At 45.1% G+C, this 23203-nt stretch overlaps 1 protein-coding gene across 1 annotated transcript; it reads left to right on the forward strand.

The window, feature by feature from the left end:
* The first annotated feature begins 287 nt into the window (after positions 1-287).
* LOC119170743 (fatty-acid amide hydrolase 2-A) lies at positions 288-21899 on the forward strand. The gene is made up of 7 exons (XM_037421995.2): positions 288-638; positions 15120-15339; positions 17739-17948; positions 18521-18640; positions 19039-19193; positions 20377-20472; positions 20750-21899. Exons 1-7 carry the CDS (start codon positions 450-452, stop codon positions 21347-21349), a joined length of 1590 nt encoding a protein of 529 aa, XP_037277892.2. The 5' UTR covers positions 288-449; the 3' UTR covers positions 21350-21899.
* Positions 21900-23203: the final 1304 nt, after the last annotated feature.

Genomic DNA, 23203 nt, shown 5'->3' on the forward strand with positions numbered 1-23203 from the left:
AATGACGCGGAGCCCTGAATTAATTAACAATCATAAGTGTTCTTATAAGAGGAAGAAGCAATATAAATTCCGGCACTCTCTCAGCCCAAACAGTTCTCATTGTTATCGCCATGCAAGATGGTCCAGCTATTACACGTCACAATAAATTGCCGTTCATAATCAGAGCCCGTGTTCATGCGTCAAGCTATTTGATTGACTAAGCTGCTAAGGGCGCAGCTGGTTTTGTTATTAGCGCAGCTGTCGATGCCACGGTTACATTTTTTGCTGCGCCGCGCCGCGCAGGCAAGTTGCCAGTCCCGTTCGCAAGCTTCTCGAGTGTACACTATCTGCGAGATAGTGGGAATGACTTCTAAGAAAGTAGTATTTTCCGTGAGCAATCAGAGTGCTGTAGCTGGAAGTGGGACACGTTTGTGCAAGCTCGTGTTTTCTAGCTTAACGTTGTCCGTGTAATGGCTAACGTCTTAAGAAGTTGTCGTGAGCTGTTACTGGAACTGGGAATATATTTGTGGTGCGCTGTGACGCGGACGCTTTTTGCTCTGTGGTTTTATTGGCAGAGGCCTGTACCGTTGCCACCCGTAACCGACAAGCTTCTTCTTCGTTCTGCTACATCTCTTGCTGGCGACATCAGAAATGGCAAGGTGCTCACTTTACAAACTTGCTTGTACCAGAAACGTCTATAGTTATAGGCCATGTGATTTCTATCTAAATGAGGCCTTATGCTTAATTAATTAAAATCATTCAGCCTAGCAGAGGGCTGCATTTTTGTGGGTGATGATAATTAGCAGTTCCATTTTATTACTCACTAAATAAACAAAGGTTCATGGTTAGCGCTAATACAAGTGAAGTGTGAATACCAGAATTCAAAAAATATCGATAGTTATTCGAAGCACATTTGGATACAGAGATAAGCTGAAAATCTGAAGCCTGGGTTAACGTGATTCATCAATCGTTCAAATAATACTCCCGCCCTTCGCCCTGTCAATGTTTTTCACCAAATGTCTGCTATAATATGTTTTATAGTTCATATTGCATGCAAGTAAGCGAATAACTGCTGCGATATTCGTGAACACTAGATTATTACGCAGCAGATGCTTGCACACATCTTACTTTTAACATCTGGGGTAGGGCCAGGGTGCTATTTCAGATAGTAGGGCAGGCATACGTCAGCATTTTCTATATTTTTTCTGAATCGGATATCATGTGGGGCTCTAACTATAAGCAGACATATCAAGAAGAACCATGGGAACATATGTGAGGTTTAACGTCTCAAAACCACCATATGATTATGAGAGACGCCATAGTGGAGGGCCCCAGAAATTTCCACCACCTGAGGTTCTTTAACGTGCGCCTAAATCTGAGCACATGGACCTACAACATTCCCGCCTCCATCGGAAATGCAGCCGCCGCAGCCGGGAATTGATCCCGCAACCTGCGGGTCAGCAGCGGAGTACCTTAGCCACTATACCACCGCGGCGGGGCAACCATAAAAAGAGCATATCCAGTTTCTTTTTGAGTTTTATTTATTTATGTATTCAAAATAAAATCTTTGTATTTAAAAGCATGATGACGAGGGCCCCATAGTCGGGCGACTGCAGTTGAACTTCTATCGTTGACAAACTATACCTATGAATATTATAGGCAGCATTGTTGTAGTTCCGAAGAACTTACATTCGACTACAAACTAGCAGTAATCACCCCTCTTTCCTTCATCTAAGACAAAGACAGAAAAGGCGTCTTGCCTTGCTGATTGACAAAAAAACTGAAATATATTTATAATAGATGTGGACTGCCTTTGACCCTCTACTGCCTATTGTCGCAAATTTGAGGCGTAGCGAAAAACTGCGAGCGAGCAAGTAACGCAATGCGTTCTGCCTTTAATTCCGGCTGTGAAGTACTCAAGGAAAACGTAGCTTTCAGCATGTGAAGTCTTGTGCTGTCTTGCGTAGTGTATTTTATGCTAGAAGCAGTTATTCTGTAGCTAATGGTGGAGAGCGTGAAGCGGGTGCAAGAGTATTTACTTCTTCGTTCTATCTCGCCGGGTTGACGCAAAATTCATCTTCAGTCATTTTATTTATTCTGTGTATACGCGCTCAAGACATTGCACACGGCGTGTTGCGTACTTATGGAATGCGTTTTTCACTGCAACGTCCTCGCTCGCGTGGCATGTTGACAATTCGTGACGTACATAAAGTTATGCGTTAGAGGTCTATTTTAGATAATTTAACTCTGGGCTCAATAAAAGATTGCTATTTAAGGTTGAAAATCGAAAACAATTTATTTTCCTTGACGGTTTTATAACTGGGACATTTGAGGGCCAAAGAAAAAAATTAGGGTCTATACATATCAGCGGCATTTCCTAATTAAGCCAGGGACATTGAACTTCAACTTCGTGCATCAGACTTTGTGTATCCTCAACTTCGTGTATCTTCACTGAACTTAAAACATCCACCATAGGTATCTATACCAATATTGGAAAAAAATTCCTGGTAAGCGTCACATAACTGTGTTGTAAAATTATCGCTAAATGTTTGTGTTCTGTGTGAACCACATTGATTCAACGTGTCACATTAGTTTGCCTCAACATCTTAGCTTATGAAATCAATATTATTGATGCGAAGTGGCAGTTCGACAAGCTTCATTCAAGGCCTGTAGTGCGGAAGATGTCGAGAATAGCTGACAGACGCTGAAGGGGGGTCACAAACGCAGACTAAATTCCTAGGAAATCGTCCAGGTAAAAAAAAAGAGGCAGATCCCACGTACAATGAGAATCGATGATATGCGAAGCACGAATGAGGAAGGTTGATATGTCCCTTTAAAATAAGCCCAGTGTTACGCGGCAGAGGTAAAGTATGCCATGCATGACTTCCATGTCATGATTATCTTGTTAGGATGTGTCATTTATCTTCGTCATTTATTTACGCCACTTGATACCAAATTTGGTATATGTGGAGCTAGCGAAACGGCTGCGAGCGAATCATGAGCGCTTCATGTAGTCATGTTGTTACATGACACGCATCTCATGATTATCATGTTAGGGTATGACGCTTGTGGTCACCGTGCAGTCATGTGATACCGTACCAGTTTTGCAACATGTCATGTGAACGACACCACCGCAAGGGCATCCAGACCACAGAATGTAAATCCGGAGTTTCATCACATGCATGTCTTGATTTTGAATATATGACTAGTAACTTATGCTCATCATAGAGTCACGTTATGGCATACCAAGCTTGGTATCGATATCATTACTGAAACGGCCAGGAGAGCTAGAAGTCGTACTGAGCAGATAGATAGATAGATAGATAGATAGATAGATAGATAGATAGATAGATAGATAGATAGATAGATAGATAGATAGATAGATAGATAGATAGATAGATAGATAGATAGATAGATAGATAGATAGATAGATAGATGAATGTGGGGCAAAAGGTAGACGCCCTTTTAGGTGATTCGATTCCGATGATGGTAATGAGCGCAGAAGTGTCCAGCGTCTGCACTGGACCATAATAAAGTTGTTCTCACTCACTCCCTCACTCACTGACTCACTCACGTGTCATCTTTGTTTTTAACGAGCAGAGTGGAAGATGCCCAAAGGCTCGAGGAGGGTTAGTCTTTACAAACGACCTGCATGTCCTACTCGATTCTGGATTCACCATTGACTGTATTTTTTTAGATTATTCTAAGGCATTCGATAAGGTCAGTCATCAGTTACTACTTCTTAAGATGAAACACTTAAACCTAGACCCTAACGTGTTTAACTGGATTCGAGCCTTTCTTTCCAACCGAACACAGTTTGTTTCTGCTAACAATATTGATTCCCCCGTCCAGCCGGTGCTCTCGGGTGTTCCCCAAGGCTCTGTGTTGGGACCCTTACTGTTCTTAATTTTCATAAACGACCTGCCAACTAATGTCTCATCAAAGGTATGCCTATTCGCAGATGACTGTGTAATTTATCGGAAAATAACTAACCAAAATGATGTTACCTCGCTCCAGACGGATTTAAATAACATATTTACCTGGTGTCAATTATGTAACATGGAACTAAACATTTCAAAATGCAAAGCAATGCGTGTGTGCCGCACCTCACTTGCGTATCCAGATTATCATCTCAATGATACCCACCTCGAGTCTGTTTCATTTTACAAATACCTAGGTGTTCATATTTCCAGTAACCTGTCATGGAACCACCATGTGGAGCACATCATCGCCAAGGCTAACCGTTCTCTCGGGTATTTTCGCAGGAACTTCTACATGGCGCCCTCATCCCTTAAGAAACTTCTTTACACTACTTATATTCGTCCATCACTTGAATACGCATCATCCGTCTGGGATCCTGGTGGCACTACACTTACACATGAATTAGAAGCAGTCCAGAATCGTTCAGTTCGCTTCATTTCAGCCAATTATAACCGCACGGCCAGTGTTACCTTAATGAAGTCCCAGCTCAACCTTCCTGAACTCGCCATTCGGCGTAAAATAGCCCGACTCAGTCTCCTTCATAAACTTTTTCATAGCAAAAATCTTCGTGAACAGTTTATTAAACCCCCCTCATTCATATCACCCAGATTGGACCATCTGCAAAAAGTTCATGTTCCCCGCTGCAGAACCGTAACCTATTCGCATGCCTTCATTCCAAGAACCACATCCGAATGGAATCTACTACCACAATCAGCTACGGCTATTACCGATACATCACGTTTTAGGGCCTTTTTGCAAAACATGTTTTGCGATGTTTGATTTTGCTTCGTGTTATATATGTCGTGCTTTTTTTTTTATCAAAATCGTTGTCATGTATTCCCGCTGCTACATTTACTTCTTTGTTACTGTGTGTTTTCGCCAACCGCTTTGTATTTTCCCTTCTTTTCCTTTACGTTTTGCCGTTTTTTTTTAATTAAATGTATTAAATGTATTAAATTAAATGTATTACCGCTACTACATTTAATTCTTTGTTACTGTGTGTTTTTGCCAATCGCTTTGTATTTTCCCTTCTTTTTCTTTACGTTTTGCCGTTTGCTGTATTATTTTGTATTGCCACTCCCCTCTGTAATGCCTTCGGGCCCTGAGGGTACCATAAATAAATAAATAAATAAATAGATAGATAGATAGATAGATAGATAGATAGATAGATAGATAGATATATATATAGATAGATAGATAGATAGATAGATAGATAGATAGATAGATAGATAGATAGATAGATAGATAGATAGATAGATAGATAGATAGATAGATAGATAGATAGATAGATAGATAGATAGATAGATACGCTCAATGTTGCCGAAGTTAGCTAAGAAATGCTTCACATTTAAAAGGCATGTTGACCACCTGAACCCTTATAGCATAGAGTCCACCATACGCTCGAACGCGGCAGGGGCGTTGCATTGCCCAAATGGCAGAACTGGTATAGGTCATCGCAGAGTTACGAACGCAGTCTTCTCTTGGTCTTCCTCCTCGACAGCAATATGCCAATCGCAGGAAGAAAGGGGTATGAAATCAGAAAAGTATCACGCACCGTGGAGACAAGGAGAGCATTATGAATGTGGGGCAAAAGGTAGACGCCCTTTTAGGTGATTCGATTCCGATGACGGTAATGAGCGCAGAAGTGTCCAGCGTCTGCACTGGACCATAATAAAGTTGTTCTCACTCACTCCCTCACTCACTGACTCACTCACGTGTCATCTTTGTTTTTAACGAGCAGAGTGGAAGATGCCCAAAGGCTCGAGGAGGGTTGAATAATCCCTTTGTCTAGCATCTTGTTGAGTTCTTGCTGAGTTATCTTACACTCGGTGGTACACTCTATTTCACACATCATGTGCAACGTTGCGAAAGCTAGCGAGACATGCTGCAGTCAATGCTTTCGCAACAAAAATGAGTTTGATGTTCTCACCACAAAAATTTAATTTTTATTTCGTTACAAGGGTGAAAAATAATGAAAGATATTATGTGCCTTACAAACAAAACGCTATTACACGTCTGGTATTATGTGGCCATATAGCCTGGTTTTCAGGTGACGTCACATGTAGGCTCTCTACTCTGAATACGTAATGATGGCAGCCACGTGGACTTTCAGTGTCTGTGCAGAATAGGACACCACAGGGTCGTTCAGTACCCGCGTTCCTTTGTGCTCACTCCGCTTTATCCTGTTCGTCAGTCGCGCCAAAAGGGAGCAAAAAAAATGCCAGCATATCCAAGTAGTGAATGATAGACAGTGGGGCGAAGCATTCGTCCGTGCATTCGTTCTTGTTTCCATCTGTCCATGCGTCCGCCTGTGTGACCATCCATGCGTCCATCCGCCCGTCCGTGCGTGTGTCTGTTCGTGCATCCGTCCCTGCATCTGTTTGTGTGTCCGTTCGTCCATCTATTCAACACTCGAAGCAGCACCATCTCTCATTTTTTCATCATATATTCCCCATTTAGAAGCACCGCCATCCAGCGGACATTCCAAAAACTATACGAGAGGTGGCACACGCACACTTCCTTAAGGCTTGCGCTTCGGGTCTACTTCCCACCTTTAACCACCTCGAGTTCATGGTATATACTAGTTTACTGTATTCATGGCACTGCGGCCCGACGCTCGCTAAACCTTTCTAAAACCAAGGAGGTTACGCCCAGCATGTATAACGCAGCAACCTTTTCTTGTCAGATAGTGCTCAATGTACATGTCAATGGCTGCTAATGGGAAATGAGAGACAGGAGAATTCGGCTTTTACTTTCTTACGGCTTGCGCTTCGTATCCACTTCCTACACTAAACTCCACTTTTCATTTCTTTAAGGGCCCCCTCAAGGTAGGTATTACATCAGAGTGGGGTTACAATGGAGTGAAATATATACATAATGATAATACATAATAATACATACAAAAAATGATAAGTAAACAGGTGGTGGTGGTGGCGGTGGTGGTGGTGGTGCAGCAGGCAGGGTTAGCCTGGCCTGCATGGCCGGCAATTGTTCCGCTTGAGCATCTCCTGAATTCGAAAATTGTCAGCACGTGTCAGACAGCCAAGTGTCTTGCAGGAAGGCCAACAGCGTCTCTCATAATCATATGGTGGTTTTGGGACGTTAAACCCCACATATCAATCAAAGCAGGAAGGCCAACAAAATTCATTGCACGTTCCTCCTAGTTGCCGCGGGTTCTTCAGGAAAAATGACGTCATCAACTGTCCAATGCCTATGACAGCCTTTTCGCGAGTTGCGGATCATCGCTGCTCTTTGCACATCAAACTGCGGGCAAAGCCAAATGAAATGTTCGATATCCTCGATGTCACCGCAGAAGGCACAAAACGGGTAAGCGTATCTCCCAGTCTTGAATGACCAGGCCGGGGTGTATGCGGAGCCGGTTCTTATGCGGTACAACAGCGTCGCTTGTTCACGAGAAAGTCCATGACTTACACATGCTTGGTGTGAAACTTGTAGATCGCCTTGAAATGATTGCGTATCACATATTTGTTGTTCTCGTAAATCTTGGGAGTTTTTACTTTTGGAACAGATGTCCGTGCTTCGCATGCAAGAGATTGCCTTCAATGCCCTCGTGGGATGGGATCCACTGAAAATTTATATTAAAACTCTTGCCATTTAGATGTTTAATTAATGCCAGAGATTCCCTGGTAAACTTTTATTGAGGTAGACCACGATGCAGTCCTTGTAGGGCTGATTTGGAGTCCGTCAGCACTACAACATCTCGTGCAGAAAAGGATCGCAATTTTCACAAAGCCGCCGTGATTGTAGCGCTTTCTACCGTTGTGGACGAAACCACGCGATCCAGGCGGCCCGACCATGACACGCCAAGGTAGGGTATGCAGAAAGCCGCTGCGCAGCTATCCGTTTGTGTTCGCACTGATCCGTCGGTGTACACTTGTAGGTGGCCGCGGTACATGGTGCTCAAGTGGTGCAGCAGAAGAAATTTTGTTTCCGCGGCTGGAATGGTGAGCTTCGCTGGTACATTGGGTACGCTTAAGTTACACGCAACATCCCCAAAAGACCATGGCGGGTTCATAGAGCGTCGTTTACGCAGTTTCAAGCCTGAATATTGAAATGTGTTCAGTGCCGCGTTGATATGTGAGCCAGTTCTTGCTCTTAGCCGCCGGAGAAGCGCCGTGCCTGCGAAGAACTCGCCCAGTCTTGACAGCTGCGTCAATAAGGCCTGAGACGCCAGAAGGCAGAGCGGAAGAGACTCGGCTTCATTATTGACCTTCGTGTTTGAAGCCGCCTGAGTAACTCCCATCGCCAAGCGAAGACCCTTTCTGTTCACTGCCTCTAGGCGTTTGAACTGGCTCGGTGATGGTGATATTAAGGGCAGTTGATAAAGAATGCGGCTGGTTATAAGCGCATCTTCATTTAAGCATGGACATAGGATTGTTGCCCTGCCATGCGACGCAGAGCGTTGATCCTTTGCACTGATGCAGTGACTATACCATCAACCGCATGTCGCCATAATAGCTTGTCGATGGTAATGTTCAGGAAATGGACACTTGTTGCACAACGAATTGAGTGGCCTCGAATATTCAGCAACAGACGTGTTGACTTCCGTCTCTCTTCCGAGAAGAGCATGAAGGCCGATGTTTCCGCTGATAAAGATAGGCCAAGTGTCAACAAGTGACGCTCAATGATTAAAATAGCACTCTGTGCTATCCGGGCCAAACGTTTTTGCTGGTACCCTGAGATCCAAATGCAGATGTCATCGGCGTAGATGGATATTTTACCTGCTCTCAGAGCTAAGTGCAGAGTGTCAGGAAGGCTGGCCAATTAAAAGCAAGGGAGATAGCAAGGAAGCGTTAAAAAGCAAGGGAGATAGAACACTTCCTTGTGGGACGCCGCAAGAAACGTGTCTCTCTTCGCTCGTTACATTTCCAAGCTTAACACGGACACAGTGGTCTCTGAGAAATTCATGTACGAACCGAAGAGCATTTCCCGACACACCCATGGCTTGGAGCCTGTTCAAGATGCCTGCCTGAAGCACACAATCATATGCCTTGGCAACGTCCATGAAGACGGCAAGTGTCGAGAGTCCGCTGACGTGGTGGTGCTCGATGTGGCTTAATAGGTCCAAAACACTGTCCTGGATACTCAGTCGTGGGTGAAATCTTGTCATACACGATGGCCATCACTATCGAAAAAAAAACGAATGGTGGGCATGGTGTAAACCACCACCCATCATTATAGTGGATTAATGTAGTGGGTGAATGGTGGGAAACGCCCACCATGGCGCATGGTGGGATATGGTGGGTGCTGCAGTGCCGGCAACGCTTGAGCGCGAAATGGCGTCAGAATCACCGTGGCGAGCTGCCACAAAAATAAAAAAGAATTCTATAAAAACGGTATAAAAAACACCCGTCCCGTAAAAAAACAACGTGCCACAGAGGACCGAACGTGCAACCTGCGGGTTCCCATTCGGAGACACTAACCACTGCTCCATACCATCATGAGGTTGGTTGTGTGGAAATAGTTAGTTATTATAGAAATTTGCGGTTCAACTTCAGTTATATTTGTCGTGTACACGACATAGACGAGATCTGCACCTGCTACTAAAAATTGCACATTTATTAAACACAAGCAACTGCTGCCTGTAACGATTGCTACTGTGTTATTGGCAGCAGTGCTTTTTTTTACAATTCGCAACTGCAAGAAAAAAAAACCAAGTGGACTGGGGAGCAGCAAAAGATTACCGGCGGGGTCTGCCAAGATTAATATCCGCTTCGCGCTCGTTTTAAAGGGCGACATCTGCTCACGCTTTATGACGCTTCTAGGCTCATTCCATAGATACGCCCACCTGATTTATTTGATTGAGTATTGGGATGCTTTTCGCACAATGTAGAGGTCGGCCGTGCTAGCGCAATGCTGTAGCTCTTTCGCTAAAGCAACAACTACATAACGGATTGGCCAAAACGAATGCAGTGTGCCGGAAACATTACGCTATTATATTGGTTCCCCAAGCATACGAATTGCCACGTCTGAGTTCTCGCACAAAAGCTAGAGAAGTGCCGGCGAGTGCGACCGGCGGCTGTCTGTGAGAAGAGACGTACGTTCTCTGGGAGTGCTTGAATCGCGTCGCATCGATGTTTGTTGCTTCTTGAGCGGACACCATACAAAATGAAAAATGCTTCATTTAGGTTAATTGATGCCATGGCTGCGCTGTATTGTCATTCTTAATCGTCGAAATCGTGTATTCTGAATCCCGGAAGCACGGGCTCGGTCGGTAGGCCTAACCTTTGGCGGAAATCATGGTGTTAGAATATGTAATGTACAGATCCCAGCTTGGTACACTAAATAAATTGCCCGCCATTATAAGCCCACCCATCATCTGCTTACTGCTTCCCAGCATCATCGCAATGTTGGGCAGAGCTTCTCAGCTTAGTACACCATGTGGCCCACCATAATAAGCACCACCCACCATATGGTTAGGGCTTCCCAGCATTATCGCAATGGTGGGCAGAGTGTCCCATTATTGCCCACTATCTAGCCTCTGCTTTCCACCATCATTTCCACTTTACCCATCATCTGTACACCATACCACCCAGTATGTCTCGGCATATCCACCACATTTTCCCCTACGTCCCACCATATCCATCATAATTTTCACCATGCCCACTATTATTTCCACTAAGCCCACCAGGTTTTCCAGGATCCACCGTGGCGATTTTTCCGATAGGGATGCATCGTCTTCCTTGTTCAAGGTACCAAGTTATACTTATACATAATAATCTTTCCATCAACTCAGACACGCATGATGTATTAGATACCGGTCAATATGAGGCGAGGCTCGCAGGATCCTTTCCGGACTTTCGGACTGGCACCACCCATGCTGCCTTCCAAACAACTGGGGTCTCTCCTGTGCTCCAGACATGAATAAATATGTCTGAAAGGGCCCTTTTTTGCTTATATGGCAGATTTGTCAGCATTTGATTGCTGATCAAATCGGGACCCACGGCACAGCGTCTTCTTAAATTGCTAAGTGCCATATCCAGCTCTCGAAAGGAGAATGGCGTATCCATCGTGTGAAAAAAACTGGGGTGACCGAGGAATCGCCGTTCCTGCTGATCTGCCAGATGTGTACACGTCTGCGAAATCCTCTGCAAGGGTTTGCAGATCTATCCGTTGTTTAAAAGCGAATATTTCGAATGGCCTGTGTGAGCGGATCTTCTTAGAAAGACTGTTTATTATTGCCCATTACCTTGTCAAGGGCGTAAACGTTGACAAACTCTCACAGAAACCGGCCCATTGATTTCGTCTTAATTTTTTTGTATGGCGACGGATCGCAGCGTTTATCCTGTTATATTCGGTTTTCGCTGACGGATTTCCTTTTGTTCTCATTAGATTCCGCTCCGCTCGTCTACGTGCTGCGCAGAGGTTCTTCAATTTCAAGTCAGGAACAGGAAAATGGTCAGGCAGTTTCAGCAACGAAGTTGCCGCTCGCTTGCTTTGCAACATATCTGCGAACAGCTCACCAGTGGATTTGTCCAACGCTTCACTGTAGGTGTCCCAGCACGTTACATTGCAGAATTGTCGACCAGCAGTTCGAAATCCCAGAATATTGGTGAAGATGGGGAAATGGTCACTGCTCATCCTGTCTGGAGCCGTAGTCGTTGATACCAGAAGGTCCGTGGAGTGAAGTACAAGGTCTATTGCACGCTATGAATCTGGTGGCCTGAAAAATGTAGGTTTGCCATCGTTCTCCACACATAAGTAGGCAACTTCCGCAGCTGCTAGAAGTTCCTTGCCTCGAAAATCTATACTCTTATCTCCCCAGAGTGGATGATGCGCGTTAAAATTACCACAGATTATTCGAGGAGCACGACATCGAGTGCGAAGGTACTTTAGGAAAGTCTCCATGAAGACCTTCATTCGTGGGCTTATGTACACCGATACCACACTCAGTTTTCGGTTTTCCAGGCACACTTGCACAGCAGCAACTTCCAGTGAGTTGGAACAAGTCTTGCACTGGTAAGGCGACGTGAGGTATATCCCGCCTTATGTATATAAATGCGCTTCCATTTGCGAATGACGTTATGCTCGGGTTGCCGTGTCAGGTGTACCCTTGGAGCGTCCTTGCATTTGGCAGACCGGCTTCTGAGATGGCTAGAATTGGTATTGGAATGTCGTGCAGGAAAATGTTGAGTTCACGCAGACGTTTTAGAAGACCGGCACAGTTCCATTGCATTATTAAGGGCACTTTTGAAGGATGGAATAGACCAGGTGGGCAAGACATTGCCATTATTCTACTGTGTATGTGGAAGCAGAGAAAAGTAACACTGACTCCAGAGACAGGACTTCTTCCAGCATGTCCTTCCTTTAACTCGCAGGCATCTTAGCGACGCGTGATCGTAGTGTGGTGAACAGAGCGCGAATAACGTGCTCGAGGTTTTTTTGAGGTGGGCTTAGTGCATCAGCATAGGTGCGCTTGGCAGACTCTTTCGTGATACATTTCTCACCAGCGTTGAGCACTTGCGTTAACTCAGTACCAGCTCTTGTCGGATTTAGGCGCGGAAAATTTCCTGCGTACTCATTGTCCAAACCACCATGTTGTGGCGCGCTGGACGTCTTGTTTGTGAGCGATGGTTCGTTCACAGTCTTCGGGCCGAGGACAAACATCTTATTTGTTCGCTGCACAACATCTCTTTCGTGGACGCCACTGCCTAACACAACAACCGAGCCCTCACCGTGGTTGCGGTGCCATCCGCCCAGCAGATTCTTAACTCTGCCACTATGCTCACCCGAAACCCCGAAGTAGCGGAGCAAGTAGCTCTATAGCTATAGGTATGCTCGTCAGCAAACGGGAGCTCACCTATACAGCGACTCCAGACCAGCCATTCAGCCTTCGAACGCGGCGTCAGCTCCAACCAGGCGTTACGTATCCTGCGCAGCGTGGACCCGAGTGCCCTGAAGCACCACATTGTTATCTGGTTCGCCACCCCCAATGCCGGGTGCCCCATCCAACCGCAACGAGATTGCCCATGATGCAGCGCGCGCACTTACCGACCGCACTGCGACGGGGCAACCCCATCTCGCTCAATTGGAGACCAATCGGGATGCACCCATTACGTGCAACGACATCACAAAACACAAATGTTTGCATTCAAAACACTTTTATCTTTAACGCCGCATTTTTCCACCACCACCCTCTCAAACCTGACAGACTACAGGCGCTAACCCTATGCCTGTTACAGGCACACGTACCAAAACCTTGCCCAGCTTCACGTTTATTATCCTGATGCACACCCCAGTGACACATGCCCCTCATGTGGACACATGGCGACACTTGCACGCATGCTCTGGGAGTGAAAACCACTCCTCCCGACTCTACCTAAAACAAGTGGGAGAGGTCCTTCTCAAATCTCACCGACCAGCAATGGGCCGTCCTGCAAGCCCACTAAGCAGCCGCCAAGTACTCCCTGTCGGTCTCTACGAGGGAAATGCGCGCTACGCACTAAGCGGGTCCTACAGGACTAAAATAAAGTTGTTGTTTTTTTCATTCCGTTACATCGTAAAATGTCAAGTCACCGTGATAAAAGACCAAAGTGCTGTACCAGAAACAGGTCATCACTGACAAGCCCATGGTAAAAAAAACGTCAATTATTGAAAAACGACGCATACAATTACGCATGTGATTGGCGCACTCACCTTTGAAAACCGCTTTTCTTCACACTGCCAGGTTCTTTGTGTACAAGTAGTCACAACATTCAATGCGTTCACGATGCCATTGGGCGCGCTGACCAATCCGGTGGTCTGTTCTGCTCCAACCCTCAGCGTTACCGAAGTGGAACCCACGTTATTGATTTTAGCCGAAGTCATTTTCGGTCAAGGCAATCGCGAGGCCACCGGTGCATGAAATTCAGAAGCTTAAAATAGTAGCTATACTCCTCTTGTAGAAATGAAGTGAATTCCTTTTTCGAACAGTCTGTATTGACTCACTTTCGCATTACAGCGGTGCTTGACGCACGAGCGTATTTTCGGGAAAGCTCCTTAGCCTGTGGGTTGTTCCCTCCTCTGTGGTAGTAGTATGTAGCCGCTAGGCTGGAAAAATGTGCACCTTTTTTGGTCGAACGTATCGCGTACCTTGTGTGAACGGCAATTACTGGACGTGTCATACTTTGGACATGCTGTGTTCACATTGTCCTGTTAGCATGAACAAACACGGAGATCGTAACGCTCACTTCAACAACCACGTTTCCTTATGCCAGGATTTCGTTGTATTACGCCAGGTGAAATGCAAAAGGTGCTAGCTGCTTGTTTTACTTCGCATACATTTGAGATTTCTTACGACCACGTTTATTGCTTTTCGCTCAAGGTGGAACTGACTTTTTCGTATTAGGAATGACCACATAGCATATGTATTTCACAATGTGTTCGGTAAGCGCCACCGTTGCGCATTGAAACTTTATGCAGCAACGCTCGTAAATTTTACTGCTGAGCTCATTTACTTAACTTATTAAGGCAATCATCCTGTATTTTGACGAGGATCAAAAATCACACAAACTTGAGAGTTAAACAATAAAGAAAGAGCTAGATAAGAAGCTTAGTCGATGGTGCTTCTAGAGCCTTTAGGGTGATTCGTGCTTGACTGATGTGTAAGGCTTTAACAGTATCCTAGTTTTCAGCAATCACCGACAAACATCGGGCTCGTAGCTTGAGATGGACGTTGACGCTCACTGCAATCTTGTTACTTGCGATTTATTCCACACATATTTCTTCTTTCTATTTTTTGTATTCAAATTATCGCCCTCTTTTTGTAGGCGCGCTGGCTTGATTTTTTGCTCTTGTACAATTTTGTGCAGAAAAACTCACAGATTTCATTCTGCGTTTGTCTAAGATGATTTGCAGGTGAAAGGCTTCCGATGCGACCATTTTACCATGCAACTTATATCTTGGAAATATCAGCTTGCCATTGGTTCTTTATGTTTTAGTCAGAAATGTTACAAGATTAAAGCGTACGCGCTACACGTGGGGTCAAGTGGTGTTCATGCTTCAACTCCACGAATACGGAGTGAGGGCGCAGCTTAATTTCAAGGTCCTGTTGAGCGCCTTTTAGTTCTAGGTTCTGTTTACACGCGACGTATAAGACCTATAAAAAGTGGCACAGAACTCAGATAACCTTTCAATTTTTCTTTTTTCAATTCTTGTAGGTAAAAAGCACGGACCTCATATCAGCCTACATCCGACGCATCCGAGAAGTGCAGCCCATCATCAACGCTGTCGTCGAGGAAAGGTTCGAAGAGGCTCTCAAAGATGCCGAAGAGGTAGACAGACTGGTGGCATCGCGAACCATGAGCGAGAGCCAACTTAGCAACGAAAAGCCTCTGCTGGGGCTGCCTTTCACTGTCAAGAACAGCATCGCCGTGAAAGGTAATGCACCCGGCATGTTACACGGCGAATGGCGCCAGACTCACGAGTGAAAAAAATTTGGTACGCTGTTCATGCAGAGTACTGATACTCTCATTTCCAGGCTTGTTAAGAACATGCTACATAATGATCTTTTGTACCACCACAACATTTGACAAAGTACACTTCAGCCAACTAATCGTCTATTGATGCGAGGGTTGGTTGCGAATTAGATAAGGCAGTCTTGAAGAGTGACGTTTCTTTCGTGTTATGACACACACAGGAATTAAGGTAAATAAAAATCAAGATGGAAGGCGGCATATGCAAATACGGTGTAGGATATAGGTTGAATAAACAGGAGAAAGTGTCTAAGACAGGTTGCCGACATGTCGCTAAGAGTACCTAGCTTTATAAAACGCAAACATGTGTCCACTTAGCGAAATGTCGACCAGCCTGTCTCGCACAGTGCCGTGGTCTGCCTGCTTCTTCTTCTTGTCCTCCGTTTTTGGCACTATCTGAATAATGTGGTACCAACTCTCCCAAGCAACCATTTTTGCCACTATATCCTGTTTTTCAAGCTATTAAACTTGAATGAGAATTGACAGAAAAATTTCACATCTATCTTTTTTTCAATAGATCACTTATGACAATCTTACCACGGCTCGAAACGTTGTTCTTTAGCAACGTCTTTACAGTGCCCAGTAGTGATAATTTCTGGGTTTTTGCGTCCCAAAGCCACCATATGATTATCGCAGATGCCGTAGTAGAGGAGTTTGGAAATGTTTACCATCTGGTGTTCTTTGGCATCCAGTGACACCACACAGTACACACGTGCCTCTACCATTTCGCCTTTATTGAAGTACGACCACCATGGCGGAAATCGAACCCCTGACTTTTGGGTCAGCAGCCGAGCTCCGTAAGATAGTGCCCCGATGTATACTTGAAAGTTTGAAAATTACACGATTGCTCTTGCCCAAGGATTGAAAACCTTTGAACGTTTATTTGAATATATTCAGCGTGCGACCCTCCCCTGATTTGTTTGTGGCGTCCATTCATAGTGTTCTTGTCGCTTGCCATATATTAGGGTGAATCATTCTAGTTTTTCGGTTGAGCCAGTCCAAAAGTCTCATCTCACACACATCGTGGGAAACACTCCCAGGTAGCAAGCCCCATAAATAACTTACGAAATGTGGATGGGGAAGTGCTTCATGTGTAGCTCAAGGGGGGCAGTGCCGGCCGCATAATTTGAAGACTGTGTGTTAGGATGCCACCGATGATAACAGTGATTTTTCGTCTCCTTGTCCTATTTTCAATTTAAGTTCGAATTATCACACTACAGCTAAGAAAACACAAATGATGGTCCCTTATTCCTTGGCCTAAATGGTTCATAATATACGCACGAGGGCGCCGCCTATATAGCATTCGTTATGCGGCATCTGACTGATAGCGTACTAAGAAAAAAAACTCGAATAAGTACCCTACTTTCACAATGTCATGAAAAGCTCTATATAAATACTGGTAAATGAAACTCTCTGGCGGTTAGCTACCATTCCCCTTTCTGTCTTTTATATTTGCACTGCGGGACACAAACCATTTTAGAAATGGCACTAAACAGATTGGAAGAGATATATAACCAAAAGGTAAATAAACATAAGGCTTCCTGAAAACTGTAAGAGGAGAGCCCCGTGCAGGCCCCACATCCAATTACGGCTCGGGGGGTGTGTTCAAGGGTCAGGAATTTGTTTCCCAGGCCTAGCTCAGAGAGTGTCAACTCCTATACGACCATTTTATGTATGTAATTAGCGGCCAGATGGCTTCTGTCGGGCACTGTGTGCACTGGCATGTTATGTGCTCGAGTGACAGGGTTGAGCCGTATACCATGAACATTTGTCGCTCAATTTTTAGCGAAATATTCTGTAGAGTTTATGTAAGGCTGAGTAGATATTTGCATTGGGTGGCAGTAGCTCGCCTGCTGCTTGTAGAGTTTGGAAAGAAGCGGGACTTTCGGTTGCCTTTCTAGTCTCTGTGTCATGTACACGTGTGTCGGTAATCTGCTGTGTGTCAGAAGTTAATTCGAGTCGTGCGTGTAGCTGCTCAGCTGGTCATACCTCAAGGATTCTGTTCAGTGGTCCTTGCATGGATAGCTAAATCGCAATATCCTATTACGCAAAGCGGTTGATCTACTTGATCACACACTTTCACGTTTGAAACCAAACTGTGCGTCAGGAGAAATTAACTTACAGCAACGTTGTTCATGGCTAGGGCAATGATGAGAAACAAATATTTGAAGGAACTCACTATATATATATATATATATATATATATATATATATATATATATATAGGTCCCAACTGCTTACATTCTTTCATTCTGAGTACTTACGCTGAACTTTGAAAACCCGTCACAACGTCTCGCCTTGCAGGTTTGCGCCAGGACGCCGGCTCATTGTTCTGGCACGGGCGGCGTGCCACGGAGGACGCGCCAAGTGTGGCGCTGCTTCGGGCAGCTGGTGCCATCCCGCTGGCACTGACCAATGTGCCCGAGCTGTGCATGTGGGGCGACTCGATGAACCTGGTGGACGGTTGCACCCGGAACCCTTACGACACGCGCCGAAGCCCTGGTGGAAGCAGTGGTGGGTGGTCAGAATGACAAAAAAAATACATCTGCAGATGCCTATATTTACATGGCGTAACGACTACAGCGTAACATTACAGCATTAAACCGAAACTGAAAGAGACCTATTGGCAGTCTTTTATGACTTTCAGAATGTATATAAATAGTTACGTCGACCATCGTTTCCAGCAAGAAACGGATACATCCCCTCATCCAAAAAATAGAGAAATCTTTTTAATGAACAACACAGAATTATGCCACCGTATATGAAGACATTTACATGTTATTGATTAAAGGGGAAGGTGATTGAGAAGAGAAAGGACCGATGTGAAGGAAGGCAGGAAAATAGGAGAAAAAAAACAGGACCGTAGTATATGTGTGTTAGAACGTGAGAGTTGTATATGAGTGACATTGAAGTTTATCTATTAGGTTAATGTCGTCGAGGTTCTTAACAGTAAATTTAAAATGTTACATTGCTGAAAAGGAGAATACGTAGGTCCCAGTGTAGGCATAATACAGAATGCAGAAGAGCTTGCCACAACAAATGAAATTGCGTTACTGTCTCAAACACTTTCTTTGTGTGACACACAGGTGGAGAGGGAAGCCTCCTAGCCGCAGCTGGCTCCCTGATGGGCATAGGCACGGATCTCGCGGGTAGCGTTCGAGTACCGGCAGCCTATTGCGGGATCTTCGCCCATAAGGCAACTTCCGGTGAGATTTATAAGAAAAAAGTTTACGAAAAGAAGATTTTACCCTCTTTTCTCTGCATTCACCCATTAAAAAGGGAGGTGGGTGCAAGCTCTCTCTTCCTTAGATTTCGGCGTAATTTGGGATTTCTTAGCGACAATGTGTGATCGCACTAATGCGAGATCAAATACGTCAAATTTGCGTGATGAAGGCCGTAACGTAGAGTGCCATCTACTGACAACACGTAAGCATTCTCATGGCTTTCTTGTTAAGTGTCCTCGCAATCAGGCCATTAAATGGACTCTGTTCCTCCTCCGTGTACACAAACCAAATACTGCAGTGAAAATTGCACTTTTGAGACTTATAATATTGACCCTGTGTCATTGTTTTGTTGACTGTTGATTTCTCTATCACAATTCTAGGTGTGGTGCCAAACACTGGCCTGCTTCCAGATGTCGGAGAGAATCTGGAGCAGTACAACTGCGTGGGACCCATGTGCCGGTTCGCGGAAGACGTGTCACTGATGTTCAACGTCCTGGCAAAATATGTGGCCAATAGGCTCAAACTAAACAAGAAGGTGCATGAACGTTTGACGGAATCCCACCCTACAAATAAAGAATTTTTTTTAGAAGCGTAAAACACTGTTTTTAAAGATACTGCATGGAAATACTTGATACGCGAACATGAACAGAGAGAGCATTGCTCTCCGTATGTGAGACATGACTGCAACTTGAGAGCTAATTAATTTTCTTTTTGGAGTTTACAGCAAGATCAGGTGCCAACCTTGGTTTTGCTCGCTGCGATGAAACGTATACAAGGAGACGCAAAGGCATTTACAATTTTTTCAATATACGCTAGGGGAATCCGATAGGTAATTAGGTCTGTTTAAAGGCAGTTAATAAGAATATTGGACAGTTACAACTCCTCACGCTTTCCCATAATTAACTTACACGCTATTTGAAATACTACTTATTTGAAGCAATTCAATGGAAGTATTGATAAGTGGGAGATGTCGTGTTTTAGGATGCAAAAGACAATGATGGCCAAAAAATGTTCCCAACTCGTGAACGATCCAGAAAAAAGAAGTATGATGGCTTGAAAAGTTGCGCATTCACACAATCAGCTTTCTTACCTTTGTTCTATACACGCGAAAGCCATACCTCACATCAATAGGCTGAATAAATGAGCGCTAATGACAAAATTTCACAGCTTCTTTCTTCCGTGTCACAAGCAGCTAACCACGAACTTGTCACGGCTGAAAACCTCGTTCGACTCAAGTGCGCAGGGTTTTCTTTTTTATTTGGAGACATTTAGTTGCGCCTAGTCGCAGTTTCTGTTTTAGAGAGCGCCGAGGAAGGAGACATCTAGCGGGGTTTCTTGTGAACGTGAACCCACGCTTCCTCTTTCTACATAAAGCCGCACTTCTTCTTTCTATTGCAAAGACTCCAACAAGAAAGCTCCCGCAACGAGCATGACAAGAAGCCCAAACTCGTGATACAGGGTGTTGTTCGGAGTTCGCCCTAATACAGAGTGATGTCGATGCTCAGAGGTGGTGCCTTTAAAAACACGCACTTTAGAAGTTGGACTTAGATATGTTCTAGGCTACTCTAATCGTTGATATTTTGTAGATGATGCCTGTGAGTGCACACAGGTCTATCCAGCAATACGCATACCTTTCAATATTTTGTGTCATACCTCCTTTAAGCGTGCAAGGAAATATCGCTATGCGAATGAAAACTGTCTTTTCTTTTGTATTTCAGGTGAATATCAAGCATCTGAAGGTTCATTACATGGACACGGAAGGAAGCTTGTACATCAGCCGTGTGACCACGGAGGCTACCAGAGCAGTTAGGCGGGTCTGTATTATCATAAATTATTTCCCGCTGACACATTGACGCATTTTATTTTAACAGAAACAGTGTGATTTACACACATCCTGCACACATAGACACCGATTAACTCGCGTACACGCACGTCCACACTATCTGTTTTAGTACTTGCATTTTGCTCCTCTGGACAAACGTTAATATACGTTGGAGAAGCAGGTGAAAGGCAAAAAAGTCTGTGACGCCTGGTTTTGGTGTTGCTAGACTTGCGCTAGAAAATCATGCACGTGTTCATGGCTCTGCGCAGGTGACTGAGTACCTGAAGACGGCTCATGGGATCGAACCAAAGCGACTCCACATACCAGAGGTGCAGTTCATGACAGTCACGTGCTTGAAGTTCGTTGGTGCCAAGGAGCCCAAGCCTTTGGCAGAGATGTTCAGGCCCGGTGGTTTCAACACTGTAAATGAACTGATCCGCTTCCTTGTGGGAGCTAACCGTCACACACTCGCCGCGATGGCGTTATCCAACATGACGCGACTTTTCAGCTTCTGTTCGGAGCAGAATGCTCAAGCCTGCGTCACCTCCGTCGAGAGCGCCCGCGACCGCTTCGAGGAGACTCTCGGCGACGACGGAGTTCTCCTACTGCCAGCGGCCACGAAATCTGCCCCGTTTCATAACCAGGACTTGATGTTCTTCGATTCGCCGGGCATGACAGCCCTGTTTAATTTATTCAAGGTGCCCGTCACTGTGTGCCCTGTTATGAGGTCGGCGGACGGATTGCCCCTGTGCGTACAGGTAGTGGCGAAGAGAGGAAACGACAGACTATGCCTAGCTGTCGCTAGAGAAATCGAGAGACGCTTTGGTGGGTGGTCAGAGCCTTATGTGACACTTCCGAGAGGCTTTTGATGCCCTCAACCTGCTTTTACTAAACGGTGTTCTACGGGTTGTTAAATTTCCCTTATTTGAATGGGCATGCATCACGTGAAATGGCATGAACGCTACAAAAGAGGTGGCTTGTTTAACAGCGAGTCTCATAGTCGGCTTTCTGTGGCAGTTACTTATCACTATGATGCCTCAGACCGTGCATTGAAAGTAAGGAGAACGAGTGTACTGAATTCTTTTCAAATCAGCATGGTAGCACTCACATTTTATCCTGTTGTCGGGGCAGAATTCACGCAAAATAGCTCAAAAAGTTTGTCAACCACTTCATTTAGGGTACGAATGATCAGAGTCTGAGCACACTTGAGTTGTTTGCACTCTAAATTTCATGTGTTTTTTTTAATGACCCATATGGTCATGCAAACTATAAAGAAATCAGTAACGCCCAGCTGCATTGCTAATCTTGGCACACTTGGTACTGTGGTGTACGTACGCTGAAGCAGCAAAAACAAAAAAATATGCCCGACGTCTTTTGAAAGCTCGTTTCACCCACGGAATACAACCCCCATAATGAATATTTTCTAGTGTATATAGCATGTTCCTTCGGGTGCAGTTTGTCTTTGCTCCCATGCAGTGTGTCATGTGTCAATTCCAGCCGTACCTTCCCAAACGAATCCTTGGCTCTGTAGCACAATAGAAACCATTTAAACTCTTCCGAAAATGATACTCCATCTTTTCTAAGGGCACGCTGATAGGGTGTGAAGTTGCAGCGGTGCGCACGGTGTAGTCTCAGTTGAAACGGACGTCGATTCAGGCGCTGGAAGAATGGTTTAAAGCGAAACTCGGTGTACCGTTTGTTTGTACGTTTGTTTGAAACGCAAAGACACAGGAAGCGGGTTGGGTTTCTTGTTAATTTCATGGCAAATAAACGAGCCAAAAGAGTGTGCCCACTCAACGTTGGTTGAGCGTTGCGGGTGGTAGAGAGGGTAAAGCGAGAAAGAAGCGTGATGTCAGAGCGTGATGTCATCAGCGTAGATAGCGTGCCGTAAATCAGGTAATTTGTCGAGAATTTTCAGCAGATTTATCATAGCCACACTGAAAAGTACCGGCGAGATCACCGAACCCTGTAGCGTTTCTTTTTTTGGTAGTTGAAAGATTTTGCTGCGGATGTTGCATATGCCCACAGTTGCTGTACGGTCTGTCAGAAAGTTTTTGACATACGTGTAGGTTCTAATGCCACAGCCAACGCCTTCGAGCTTGTTCAGGCTCGCGTCGTGGCTGACGTTATCGAAGGCCGCCGTGACGTCAACTTCGAGTATGGAGTACTTTCTTCGATGGGTGAGGTAATCAAGGAGGTATTCTTTGAGTAGTAAGAGCACGTCGTGCGTCGAAAGATGCTGCCTGAAGCCAAACATGGCGTCCGGTAAGTGTCCACTATCTTCCAGGTACTGGGTTAAGCGGTCGTGCACCATGTGTTCGAATAGCTTTCCCACGCACAAGGTGAGAGAAATCGGGCGTAGGTTCTCGATGCCGACTGGTTTGTTAGGCTTGGGAATTATGGTGATTTACGAGTGCTTCCATACCGCAGGTAGCTCTCCTTTATCTCAGCAGTCGTTGTAATATCGGAGAAAAGCCGTGGTGGCCTGGTGCGGTAGGTTGCGTAAGTGCTTGTTGACAATCCTGTCTATTCCGGGGCTGGTATTTCTTGTCAACTTTGTTAGGGCTGTGTGCAGCTCGGCCAGGCTGAAGGGCCAGTCGAGTTCAGTGTTTGGTGCGCCAGCGTATTCTTTGGTGTGAATTGAAGCCCCAGCAGGTGCATCGCCACAGAGCTTCTTTTGTAATTCTTCTAGGAGGTGTTCTTCTGTACCGGCGCAGTTTCGA

This window comes from Rhipicephalus microplus, chromosome 2 (assembly GCF_043290135.1).
Source record: "Rhipicephalus microplus isolate Deutch F79 chromosome 2, USDA_Rmic, whole genome shotgun sequence".
Lineage (NCBI taxonomy): Eukaryota > Metazoa > Arthropoda > Arachnida > Ixodida > Ixodidae > Rhipicephalus > Rhipicephalus microplus.